General features: G+C 34.0%; 1 protein-coding gene across 1 annotated transcript in view; it reads right to left on the bottom strand.

Moving 5' to 3' along the window:
• Nucleotides 1–14,535, bottom strand: part of RYR2 (ryanodine receptor 2) — a 470,020-nt gene that overhangs the window by 51,338 nt on the left and 404,147 nt on the right. The window contains exons 82-85 of the mRNA XM_064509351.1: nucleotides 13,399–13,498; nucleotides 12,416–12,495; nucleotides 10,341–10,417; nucleotides 8,807–8,880 (exon numbers count right to left, since the gene is read on the bottom strand). Of these exons, the coding sequence (XP_064365421.1) occupies nucleotides 8,807–8,880; nucleotides 10,341–10,417; nucleotides 12,416–12,495; nucleotides 13,399–13,498 (331 nt within the window). The remainder of the gene's footprint in view (nucleotides 1–8,806; nucleotides 8,881–10,340; nucleotides 10,418–12,415; nucleotides 12,496–13,398; nucleotides 13,499–14,535) is intronic.

Below are 14,535 nucleotides of genomic sequence, written 5' to 3'. Positions count from 1 at the left end.
GCAGATACTTTGTTTTTTTCTAAATAATGATAAATTATAAAACATAAGGTTCTCCTTATAAAATGCGGCAGTATGAGCTTGGCAGCATTTTAGAAATAATCCATGATTCACATTCTTGTTTTAATTTAGTGGGCATGAATGCTGCACTACAAACAAAGGTTAGGACTCGATTAGTTTGGTTCCCATTTATGACAAGCCAGGCACTTAAAAATACAGAAGATTTAATCAAATCAATGAAAAATGTTTCTCAAATGAACTATTAGATTTAAAATAGATTTTAAAATACCCTAAAATAACCCCAGAAATGTACAAATATCTGCATTCTCAAATTTTCAAAAAATCACAAATGAGGATTTAGCACCAGTTTGTCACTGACACAAAATAAACGTTGGGCATCCATCTCTCTTTATAAAATAAAGTACTAAACTTATGATGAACATGTACCTATGTGCTTTGCTGAATTAGGCCCTTCAATTCATTTTTTGGTAGAGAGCTAATATCAAAATACATAAAGCTTCAAACCATTTTTCTGTTTCTTCACAGGAAAACAGTATGCTATAAAGCCCTCAGTTAATACACCACCATTTCAATTACACCAGTATACAGAGTACTGTACTCTGTGCTGCAGTATGAAGATGGGAAACATCTGTTCACCTAGGAAAAAGTCACAGACTGAGAAAGAGAAGTAGAAAGACAGCTAATGAAAGGAGGACAACAGCAGAGGTGTTCAAAACAAATAAACATCACCTGTTAAATGTGAGGAATTTCCCATTTAGGGCTTTGTACAAGTATTCTGAATGTGTATCAAGGCAACAAAAACGGAAACCATAAAAACTTTCATTTTGAAAATATACATCATTTTAATATGTGGTGAAGTGTTATTTGTAGGCAACAGAAGGAAAAGAGATAAAAATGTAAGAAAATTGCAGAAATATTTAAAAGATTTTTTTTAATGGCAAAATATTTTTGACTGTTATTTGAACTTCCAAATCCAATGTCAAATCAAATTTTTTTTCAAGTAGGTGAACAGAAGGAAACAAGAGAGAGAAAGAAAAAAAAAGTGAAAGTTCTAACAGACTGGAAATTATAGACAATGATTACACTGATAATTATTGACACATTGTTATATTGATTGATGGTTATAACTATAAAGGATTGGATTAATTATATTATTGTTATTATTACATTATTAGAGCTGAATTATAAACAATATAGATTATAATTTAGAATATTTATAAACAGGAACAGGATCAGAGGTTTCTTTGTACACAAAGGCATGAATGATTACACATTCAAGCTAATGGACTCACCCGTCCACAGCCTATGAATTTTAAAGTGAGAAGCTTCAGTAAAATGGTAGGATTAGGAAGCAAAAAAATTTTGAAAACTAATCTGAGTACTAAAAATATATTATCTCACTCTATTCTCTGCTCCCATCAACATAATGTTTGGTAACAAGAGCACGTATCACCAAAGTACATGCAAATACAGTTTCTTGTAACATAGGGAAAGATAAAATGTTTTTTCTCTTAATTCCAGGTGTGTACTTATGGTAAACAATACACAACTCTTTTTCCAAGAATGCACCAGTTACTATAAATGATATTTAATGTTATTCTTCTCTGTCCCAGACATAAATACCAGATATGCAGTTTTATTCATTGAAGACTAAAAACTGTTTCAGCTAATTAAGCAATGAAAAATAAATGACTGCTTCTGACAGTGCTGATTAATGCACACATCCAATATATGTCTGAGAAGGCAATGAGGCAAAATCCAGGGGAATCTGTGCATTCAGGAAATATATTATTCAACATCATATGTAGGTTCAGTCCAATAACATACTTACATTTGTTGATGGCCAAAGGCCAGAGTATAGAATAACTTGCAGGATTAATCACTTTATTTTTTAAATTTAACTGAACTCCTGACATGCTTAGAGTTACACTTTGAGTCACGTGCTTTGTTGAATGACATGAATATTTAGCATCTCGCAAAAACAAGCATTATATCTACAGAAATGCTTATGTTTTATGGAGCCTGTACCTTCACACATGCAATGCATGTAACTTTACCACTAAGATGGCAATGATCTTAAACAATAACTCAAAAGAAAAATTGCTTATGTATTACAGTTCGCAAAATCAAGCCTGCAAAAGGGTGCAATCATGTATTTCTAGCATATTAAGATGTCACTGAATCTAAGCCATTTATATGGATAAGACTATAGAATAAGTTATAATTAGAGATAGATATCTATTAATATTTCTTATTATGCCAAAATTCTAGTAAAGTCCATCTATAGCACTATTGCTATGGTTTATACAAAACACAATATTTTAAAAATAACATTTCTAATTTTATTTGGGATCAATTATTTAATGCTTGCCATTTAATCTTAAAAGGAAACATTGTATCCACTTTTGTGGATTGTATTACACTTGATCATATGGTGATAAATATTCTGACCACTAATTTCGAGACACCACATTATAAAGGTGCACAATTTACAGTCCTCTTTCAGCCAAGCACTTAGGAAGATCTATTTAGATTCATCACAGACATTACTAAAAAAGGGTATAAAAGTGCTTTGCTAGATTAGGTTATAGGGTGGGACCCAGCTCATATTAAAATCATTTTTCTTGTCCTCCCCCACCCCAGGAAAGATGTGTACATGTGCAGACTAATAAAAATAATATAAGCTTAAACAAATCAGATATAAAATAAAAACTGAGGCTGAAAGCCTCAGCAGCAGTTTGGCCAAGCTGAGTAGGAAAATAAAGACAAAGAGGACAAATTGAGGAGAGAACTTCAAAACTCCATCATACAATGTTCTGACTTTAAACTAGCTGAAGATAAATTCAAGATAAATTTCCTTTTGGCCATTTTACGTTCTTTTTAATATTTCTCCTCCTCTATTTTTCTTGACCTCTTATCAGCTAATGTTTTTCAGAACAAGAGGAGAAACAAGTCTCAAGCTAACACGACACATAGATTAGTTTATGGTGAAATAATCTTCTGGCTTTTTGTATACCCCTTTGAATTCAGGAATAACTTTGCCATGAAATAAATTCCAATTATAATATTGGAAGGGTTTGGGAAGGTCTTTTATTCAGCTCCCCTATACAGAAATCAAAAAACGAACACAAGTTATACCAAAATTCTGCAAAATCAAATGATGTTTAGGTATACCGTATCACATAAGCTGAAAGATTTGTTCTTTTTAAAATAATATTTTATGTATTTCAAAGTGAAATAAAAAAAATCTTGGCCATACTGAGATTTAAAATAATCCTGATTATCAGACTTCTACATCCATTCTATAATGACCATAATCTGACTTAAATTAAATACTGGTAACGTTGGTGTTGCCAGGAATTTTGTTTTTCAGATGTTACTTACTGAATGCAAGAGGTATCTTGCTGGGTACTATAGAAGTGGCGTGCAGATACATTTCTTCATACAAAATCTAAGAGAACCACCTTTGTTGCTATGCACACAAATTCATGCCAGCACACACAAACATTTATACAGATAATGTACTTACAAATATACACATTGCATATCATATGGCTTAGAGTGTCAAGACACTGTGTTCTTTAACTTCCATTGATATGATGCATATACTCGAATATATTTGCTTAAACATGTGTTAAAATAGTTAAAATGCTGCCATTACTCATGCTGTATGTAAATGATATGGCTACACATATGAAGGCTTTATGTCTGCAGTTTGTGTAAAACTGAAAGCCTAAGATTGCAACGTACAAGAACAGAAGTACCATGTGTAGTAAATAAAAATAAGATTGAATAAAAAATGAAATACATATTTTTTTCCTTGAAAGTGCATGCGTCCATGCTTAATAATTTCTTTTATTCTCAATGAAAAAGAGCCTACCTCTATTATTATTTAGAAATATTTGTTTGATGCCACATATTATAGAAACGTACAAATACGTTCAACGTTCAAAAAGCTACAGGGGCTACCTTGCCAGTGTTAATTATGATCTCACTACAGAATACTCATGTTTTGCCATCAAATAGTATTTTGGCAGTAACCTATCAATTATAGTTTAAACGTTCTTTACCTGTCTGAAATTGGGACTCTTTTATAAATGAAGAAATCAATTGGCCTAGTACCAAAGGCGACACAGTAGCACATGACAAAGACTGTCAGCTATGGGGCAAAAAAGATCTACTTCTCTCTTGAAACTTCCATTTCCATGTGATTATTTAAAAACTGTCTCTCAAATGTAATAACAATTAAATGAAATTGAGTTTTCTTCTCACAATGTTTAAGAGAGGAAAAAAAGGGCAGTCTAAAAATAGGCCAGAATTTTAGAAGGCTTCTTTTTTTTTTTCCATTTTACTAACATTAAGTCTGTTGAAGACATTGTTTAACAACAGTAGCATGAACAGTAATGTCAATACAAATCAAATGAGTATCGGAGAATGGGACATTATGTTTGCAAGAGATGCTAGTAATGTTCTCCTGAAACTCTCAGTAAAGTAACAGTGCCACTAATATTCAGAAAAAAGGACTGGTAGTCAGAGTAACTAGTATCTTAGATGTAAAATTTTCCTAATTCTATCAGCTGGCTTGTTGTTCAGTCTTGAGGAACCCATTCACCTTTCCATGTAATTCAAACTATAAGCAATTGCCTCTCTGTAGAGGTTATCTGTTTTAATTATTTTAAAAGTTCCTCAAATTCAAAATGTGTTTTTCATTATGATATCTGAGAGATTTGAAGGTTATTACTGTTTCAGGGATGTTTGGTTTGAATTATAGCTTTGCTTCAGTGACCCATCCTCAACCTTCTTTTCATGTCTGCAAAATGAGCCCAATATATTTGACCACATTTCACGGAAAAGAGCAATTTTATGCAGACATTCTCATAACAATCTAGAAAGCAGGGCATTTCAAATGGTAAGTAATATTCATCATGTGACTGTGAATTACATTTGAAAAAAAATGAATTCCAACACACACAAGTTTCTCTGTGAAGTCTTTTTAAAAGAAAAAAAAAGAATAAAATTTTAAAAATACCACTCTAGAAAAGCACCTAGCAAAGGCAAGGTAATCTAACAAAACATTGTAAACTTTTTGCATCATCTGGCAAGCAAAGCAAGTTGCTTTGGAGAAAAACATTGCACTTTCAAGCTTATTGTGACTTACGGTGAAATAAAATAGACTGTGATCGTTAAATGAGAAAACATCACAAGATAATAAGCATTTCTATCTGCCTTTGGTTTTGAACTCCAGAATAATCACAAATTGAATAACAATAATAATAAAAAAAAGTACAGAAGATACAACATTGAGTACATCACAAAAACAAGAAAGAAACACGTTTGCTAAAGAACCATCAATGTTGTTACCAGTGGGGGTTCCAGGGTTTGGAAAGGGAAGGTAGGAACTAGTCAGAAGAAAATCAGGACAAGGAACTTAAGATGTGGACAGCACAAAGAAACAGCTGGAACAGAGCAATAAATCTGACATCCCTGTTGACTCAACACAGGGCTTTCTGCCTATTGCCAAGGTTGACATGGGACTAGAAACAAGCTGTCTGTGATGAGAAGCTGACTGTATTCCCACAGCCATCAACAGCAGTTTTTGTTTGACTTTGGCAAGAACAGTTTCAGGTTTATAGGCAGTAGTCCCATGACAATTACTCATTAATATGCTTCTGCAACAAATTCAGAAGTCATGGCAAACAGGCTACAGAGCACTTCTTACATCACTTTATTCCCTTGAGAATCAATAAAATGTTCCTGAATTGAGGAGTAATTAATTATTCATGGAGCAAGTACCTGATTTGAAAAAAGGAATGGAATAAAGTATTTTCACATCTAACATCAGTACTTTCTTAGAAGTGCTTGATAGGTGGTTATCTATAGGATTGCAAGCAGACATATGATCTCAGCTACCCCATAAAATCTAGGATGTTTGGAAATTGTTAACCACAGGAATTTCCCCACAGACGCACTGGCTGGGCTTTCATAATGCTATCAGGCATTAATACCAGTGGTCTAAAACTCTTATGTAAACTACTTTGCGATGAGTTAAAAAGGTGTGCTTCACAATAAAAGAATTATTATTATTTGAAGGTAGCATAATAATGCAACCCTAAAAAGAAAAAGTACAGGATTTTTTGATTTGGCTTTGTTTTGTTCTGGTTTCTTGAACTTCCAATAACTGGATAATATTCTGTAAAAAAGGAGTTGTTACCAAATGTTATCCCTTTGCACCAAGAAATCTTTGACATAATGTGATTACTGTATCTTGATATTGCTGCTGCCACTGTCCAGTACCATTAAAGGGAACCAAACGCATGATCCTAACTGTAGAATTTTGTTAAACTGCCAAATGAAAATTTCCACTCAGAAAACAATGAAAAATCCAGATCCCTGACTCCTTCCTTAACATTTGACTAATGAAAAGGTATCTGCTGGGTTTGTGCTTAGTTTTTCTAATGAATGGTACACTTTTTTATTTTACATTCTCATTTTTCATTTCAATGCTCATGGCAAATGCTCCTACAAAGCTCCTCTTTAACTTGATTTTAGAGGGATATAGAGGTATAGGAATCTTTGCACATCACATAGATTTCAAAGCAAGGAAAAACCTATAAACATTGTTTCCCTAAATTAGAGAAGCACCACCTCTTCCTTGTATCAACTTCTGACTGCATTAGATAAACCTAGCCAGTGGCAAGTCCTCCCCTTACTAACCGCCCTTGAATCCTCACTGGCTCCACCACTGATTTCCTGTGCTTACACAAATCAATGCAGCGATAAAGCCACATTCAGTAACAACATAAATACTACAGGAGGACTATAGCACAAGGCTCTGTGTATGTATAGATATAGATATATATTTTCAAACATTCATCCACTGCAAATACTGGGCCAACTGAAACAGAAAGAAATAATGAAGAAAACCCCCCCAAAAGAAAGAAATTTTTAAAAAGCTTGCTGCTCTTACATCTAGTGTGCCAGTTACTGTGCAAATCCTGAGAAAGGGAGGAAGAACAAAGAAGCGGGGAGAGTTGACAAAAACCAAAATGTTTGGAGTACACAATTATAATATTAATAGAAAAGAACCCATTAGTTTAAAAGTCTTACAGGAACAAAAAAAGTCTAATGGTGTTCAGGAGCTGTACAGTGCTGACACAAAGCTAACGAGAGGAAAAATAAAGTAAAGGTTGTTTTTAATAATTACCACGCTCATGAGTGATGACTGAGGAAGGGAGGACAGGACATTTAGTTCAAAAAAAAAAAAAAAAAAAAGGAAACAGGGAAAAAAAAGTTGAGAAGTTCTTTTTAGCAAATACAAAATATAATCAGTATTGGTTTTGGCAAAATTAGTTCTGCAGTAAAAGTGAAAGATCAAATAAACAAACAAAAAATCCCTCAAATGAGGAAGCACAAAAATACTCTAACATATATTGAGTCAGTTATGAAGTTTTCAAAGAGTTAGTTATATCTGCATGCAAAAATCTGTCATTTCTAGTAATAGGGGCAATCAATCAAAAGAAAAATGAACCTGTATTTTGAAAGCCCATTTCAAAATCCAACATTATGAATAATCAGTTTAAATATTTATTAATAGAAATGTTATCCAAAAGAGTAAAACACTCTGGAGAATAATTTTTAGTAAGACACAGCAATAGCCAAAACCTTGTAAGCCAGACAGCTGCATCAGTGTTCAATCCACAATCACGTGACCGAATTTTATCCACGTGGGCTGACTTTATTTTGTTTACTCATCTAAGCCTAGCAGGATTTGATCTATAATTTAAACTGTAGCAACACTTTTGGAAAAGCAGCATTTATGATCACTCTTGAAGTCACTCACTCAAATTTAATAGTTTGTAGTTTTGACATTCAGACAAGCAGAATATCTTGGATAATCAAGAAATATGCCACGTAAAAGAGCTACAGGCACAATAGCCAATGAGATATTCAGTGTTGCAGGTATGAATTATGAACTCCAAAGTGCAATAATGACTATGCGGTCAGGTTTTTTTATCTTGTTTTTAAGATAAAAGCATGTTAAAATTGGTTTGCTTTAGAATTTAAGCACAAAAATACACTAAAAAATATCGACAGTAAGGGGAGAAAATGCACTTTGGTAGCTCTATTAGTCACAGAAGAATGAACCTAATGGTTCCAGACAGTTACAGTAAGAGCGTAACTGAACTTACTGTCAGACAGAAGAAAGAAATCGACATTGAACACAGAAGGTAGAAAGCCAAATCCGTTCAAAGTCAAAAATAAACAGAAAATTTTGTAATATTTCCCCAAAAGACAAACAGAAAGAATTGTTTCAAAGAAGAAACTTTCCGAACAGACTTCTCCCAAACAGCAAAGATAGTTCCCTTGACCTCCGATATTTAATTTATTGCTTACTAAATTGTCTATATTTCATTCCACCCAAGGCAGTTTAAGAAATCATCTGGGAGCTCTTAATTTCTGGTTAGGAATTTCTGAAATGTTTTACATGCACAAACACTACTGTTCGTAACTAGAATCTGCTTTCAGTTTTACATGTAATGTCTTCTTCCTTTCTTTAGAACGATGGGTAAGACTCCTCTGAGACAATTCTGAAACTCAACACATGCTAGTGATTTACTGTTCTCTAGCACAGGCTTAGGTAGGCCAATTAAATATAAATCACCTTTAGGAATCATATCTTAGCTTCAGCCTCTTGATATATATTTACAGGGTTCCTTCAAATTCAGCTTGCTTCCACAAAATGTAAAAGACAAAAGGTGACAGACCATTTCCATTAAAATAATAATACCTGATCCCTCTTCAGTCACCATGCCAAGGCCTTCTGCTTTGTTTTGACGTTCGAACGCATTTAGGTCAAGAACACTGCAATGAGAAAAATTGTATGTATGCTCTGATTAGATATTTGTAATATTTCGGTTTTTAGATGATGATAGAGAAAAGTTTATGATTTCAGCTAAGTATGCAATCATACTAGAGCCAAGAAGATACATTTCAGGGACTCAATATACCTCTCAGCTACAAGATTACAAAACTTAACACAACATATTTACCACTACTTTTGCTCTGCAAATGACAATAGAATTTAGTTCTTTATGACTGATCAAAAAAAGGAGGGGGATGTATGTGCTGATGATATACACATGCATTTTAGGGGTTACAAAGAAGCCATGTTATTGATTACTTTTATTATACCCAAGCAGTGAGGTCAGTTATGAAACTATGCCATTATTCATTCCATTCAGCGTCCCTTTCAATGACATGTTCTGAACAAGTGAAGATGCCAAAGGGGCATCTGTATTAAATTAACCAGATTTAATGAATTTAACCAGATTTCCATTTGTGAATCGGCAAGGTTCTGCCTCTCTTGACTCAGCATGTTGGCTAGTCAAGGGATAACTTGTTTGTAAGTAAGAACATTTCCAAAAGTCAGATGAATGTAGACCTCCAGTAAGAGAATTTCTGCTGGCAAGAAATCTGATTGATTTCAAAATTAAGCTTGCCTAAAGATAGTGTTATGAAAGAAGGATATGACATGGTACCCTTCACGTAACAGAAGACTGAATTCCTTGATCCAGGAAGTCCTTTTTAGCCCACTGTATTATATTCATTAATTTATTATTTAGGCAAATAGTTTCTTCTCAGGGCTTATATATAATATATACTTTATAAATATTTAAAAATATAATATTAACACATATGTAATTATATATTTGTTTTGTCTATATATAAATATATAATATACAATATAGAATGTGTATGTACAGAATTATATATACAATTTACAATTGTGTGTATGTTTTTATATATATATCATCAACAGAAATTTTCAAGAAGCATGAATGGACAAAAAAATCACAGTATCACCTCAGCTTGCTAAGACACAGCATTCCATTCCTTTTTCTGTCCTCACAAATCCTATTAACACTTCTAGCAAATGCGGTTTTCCCAAAATCTTTGTGACTGTTTAACATTAATCATTAATCTGGACTCTGCAGGATTACAGAGTATCTCCAGTGTTAAGAATTCACTGCTGAGGAATGCTCCTGATTCTGGAGTTGCTTTCTTGCATATATTAACTAGCCACTAGCATATATTAATGCCATAAATGTGTCTGAGAAGAGCTCTTTAACTAACGTAGATCCATGTCATTTAAAGATTTTCATACCATAAGCATCACCTTGCTCTTTACCCCAAATCCAGCACATTACAGATCACAAGTGCTGTCTGCAAAAAATAGGCAGATGCTCTTTCCAAAACTAAACATACCATGGAATAAAACCTAAATATGAAGTAATAAATCTGTAAAGTAGATATTTTCTTACCTACAAGACTGCATAAGACCAGCAAGGCTCTGAAAGAAACCCACATCCTTTTTATCCTTCAGGTAGTCAAGCATTTTCTGCAGTAAAGAAAAATCATACACACAGAGAATTAACATATATACTACATGTTACTTTAGTTTCCATAACGCTATCTGTAGTCCTAGATTACTGGTCATGCTGGTGTTTTGAAATAACTCTATGATTTACAAATTAGATAACGGAGTCTTGCTGAGAAAAATCTAAGTATTAAAAATAAAATGAACATTCAATGTCCACAGCCTTTACAGAAAAGGAGGCCATGCATTTTGGATATTTCTTCCCAAAATATGGAAAACAGAGAGTCAATAAAGTCAACACACCCAGCAGTGCTTATATTAGTGTTTAATATACTGCATATACAATTTTGCCACTACTAGTCATAGGCCACAGATTTGTATTGACCTAACAGTCTCAGCACTTGACTGGGTTTCTCATGGCCTGAGGTAGTTATAACTTATTTTAGCTGTAACAGTAACTGTTTAGTAGTCAGGTGACTATTGTCAGAATCTGTTTTAGTTTAACTTTGTGTAAGCGCACAGTGCAATGCCTATCTGTTAACGGACTGCAATAGTGAACCACGATTCTAGAACAAAATGTGTTGTAGAGTGAAGATACAGGGTGATACCAGAGGTACCAGCTGTAGACACAAATCATAATGATCAAAGACTGATCTCTACAGGAATGCTACAGGAATTCATTCTGTGAATGAGGTAAAACTCATTCTGGAGATAACAGAATAGGAAAAGTAGATAAAAGGTAGTCTATGAAAAGAAAGTGCATAGAAGCAGACCATTAACAAAACTTATCAACATAACTCCAAGCAGACTCAAGATCAAAGAACTCTCCCTCCCCCACCATCAACACCATATTCCTCCCAGCAAAGCACTCAGGATGCTGATGGCTTGTCTCAACCATTTCCACACCTCCTGCCCTACACCAGCCATTCTGCCTGAGGAAGAATGAAGGGTTGATGTTAGGACCCAAAGCAATATTGGAAAGGTGAGAAAAGGGGTAGAAACTAAGAAATTTAAAATAGGAATTCTAACTGTATTCTTGATGCTTTTATGTTATAATTACATAATTTGGACTATAAGTATTAGTACTATTGTAACTGGACTAATAATCGTTTCTGTGTTCTGATTAGACTTAAGACTTCAACAAATCATTTTAAAAATAATTTAGATTGTAACATTACAAATTCAGATTAAATAACTATGTAAAAATGCCCTGATTTTCGTAAGTCCTGTAAAATCATGACATCATAAAGAACTGACAATAGTTCATATAGATACTTTGTCAACTGACAAGTCTCTGGTCAATACTCTTCCTGGAAATGATAGCTCCTGAAAAGAATGTTATTTTTGCCTGCACTCAATTGCTTCAGTGGTAGCTACAGGACAGCTTAATTGTTCCCAGTTGTCCGTATACCTTCACACTGTCCTACAGCAATGTAATAATATTACGCATGAACCCTTTGGGATTCAAGAGTCTTTGGCTAGTACAGAACACCAAATACACTCTGTATAAGGCACTTTTCTTCAACAGTGCAGAAAACTGCTAACGTACCAGACTTGTCTTCTACTCTGCTCATAAACTTTATTTGCCAATCCACACGAAGATAAAGTTCTCTGCTTTTAGCACCAAGGCTCTCCATGACATAAGATAAAGACTTGTGTACAAATTTATTATTGAGGACCAGGACCAGCAATTTTGTTCTACTGGCTACAGGACAATGTCAATCTCCAGGGAAGCAAAAGATTTCCTGGGAATTCCTGTAGAAATTAATGATTTAACATTAACCCTCTCCCCTTCTGCTGAAGTGCAAAAGGTGCTTCTCTTAGCCTTGGGTTGTGATTAATTAGGTGTGAACAGACAAGAAATATGTACATAAACAAGACATTTCTGTACACTATTTTCTTCTAGAGAAAGGAGTAAGAAGACAAACAGCACTTGACATAATGCAGTATTACAATAATAAGGACCACAGTATAAAATCTATACTGACTATAATAGGTAAAAATAAAAGAGTACTTTACCTGTTGAACCGTAGAATTTCCTCCATTTAAGATGGCAATCCCTAGCTTTAGGGTAGCTGCAACCATTGGCCCCATCTCACCTTAAAATTAATAAAAACATGTGTTTTAGATCATATTTGAAAATAAGCATATTGTATTAACTTATCCATGCAATGACTTAAATGGTAATTTTTCAGGAAGGACCCTTTTGTTCCTCATGTAAAACAGATTTTTTTTTTCATCATCTCTAGCACGATTTAAAATCTTCAAGAGTGCCTATAGACATAGGGTAATAGGTACACCGCACACAAAAAAGACAAGACATAAGACAGGAAGAGCAGAAAGTAAGGAATATATGCTATGTTTCATTCAGCATAGCATCCAGCAATTGACTCAAGGCTGGGTGCAACATTTAGAGCTAACTTTCAAATTTAACAATGTGTTTCTACCATATGTTAACTTGGACAATTTCTTCCTGTTTCTTCAGAAGCTGACAATGATCTGAAGTTGGTATACAGGAAATAATTTTCAAACAATACTACAGCAGAAACAGTGCACAGAAAAGACAATGAAAGGACCAAATGTTAAAGTAAGCAGATGTTAAAGGACAAAAGCCTAATTCATTATTTCAGAAATATTTAGTCAAAGTATACCAATAAACTGACATTTGAGGAGTGGAAAAAAAAAGACCAAAGTCTATGCCTACTTCAGAACTGCGTACATCCTGGGATTTGCGGCCTTTTTTTCACCAGATACTACTAAAGCTATGAACTTCTCAGCATTTCCTCTCAATCACTAGAAACATTAATAATAATAGATACCTCAAGAAAATTATCCATTACGTTCTTCTGGATAAACTTCCAATAATTTTTGAAACTTTGGGTACATTTTGAAAACAAACCTTAATGCCAAACAGATTTTGGTTTTGCCCAATGAAAATTACAATCATCTCAAAGATAATCAGAAATAAGTTTTAGTATGTAATCTGCACAACAAGATCTTACCTTTACTAGCACTGATCGTCTGAAGAACCATCTCGGCAGCACCCCGGTCATGCAATCTGGCTTGCTGGTACAGAAGTTTTTGCTTTTCCATTTCTTTTTCCTGAATACAAATTCCAGTCATTTAAGATGAGGACTTCAGTTACTACCAGTTCTCCAAACGTTTTTGGTTATTTCTTAGTATATGGGCTCTATGACAACATCATGGACCAATTTAACATACACAACAATACTGAACAGATATTTAACATGTTCAAGTAATGTTTTCCCTTGGTGTTTTTCTTTAATATACTTTTAGTGGTTTTTCTGAAAAGAGTTGTCTCAATTGCATATCATTAGGTTAGTTCAAAGCCCATATTCATAGTAAATATACTGCATATATAAACTTGCACTTCTGTGCTATGTTTTTGTGCAACGGTTCACAGTCTTAATAATCTATAGTGTGATCTTAACTTCATACTGCTCAGCACATGGCTCTTGAGTTGCAAGTTGTTGCTGAATACCAGGGTAACAGAAGCATCTCAGAGAATTTTTTTCCAAAGTCTCATTATAATACAATATGGTTTGCCCACCCTACCAACAGAATATTTGATAGAATGGACTGTGCTTTTATATTTTGCATTCTCTAGCGGCAACAAACAATACTGCATGGCGTTGCTTTAGCAATGGCTGAAGTTTGTTCTTTATAATTTAAACTACCACCGAAAACATAAAGAAGAACATAAAGAGCAAACATAAAGGCACAGTTAATTCCAGAAGACTTTGAGCTTTCACAAAGTTAATTAAAGTTTGCTGGAGAATTGAGGATGACTAAGCAGTATAAGTTACCAAATAGAAGTTGCATAGAGCCCTATGACAGTGAGTCCATCAGATGGCGTGGTAAAGCTTACTCAAAGGAACATGACACAATCAATTAGTATCATGTCCAAAAACACAACGCCCAAAATATGTATGACCTAAAAGCAGGAACAGCTGCAGCAGAAGTAGCCAGAATGACAGCTTTGCTGCCATAAACTTTCCATCCAAATTACAGAAAAAAGATATTGGAAGATGGAAGAGGTTTAAAAAATGAAGGCTTGCTAGATAGAGGGTATGAATAATAAATTACAAAATAAGAGGTAAAAAAGAGAAATGTGTTCA

The sequence above is a fragment of the Dromaius novaehollandiae genome, chromosome 3 (assembly GCF_036370855.1).
Source record: "Dromaius novaehollandiae isolate bDroNov1 chromosome 3, bDroNov1.hap1, whole genome shotgun sequence".
In the NCBI taxonomy this organism is placed as follows: domain Eukaryota; kingdom Metazoa; phylum Chordata; class Aves; order Casuariiformes; family Dromaiidae; genus Dromaius; species Dromaius novaehollandiae.
Note: the sequence above shows the minus strand (reverse complement) of the source record. Positions and strands in the feature narration are given on the sequence as shown.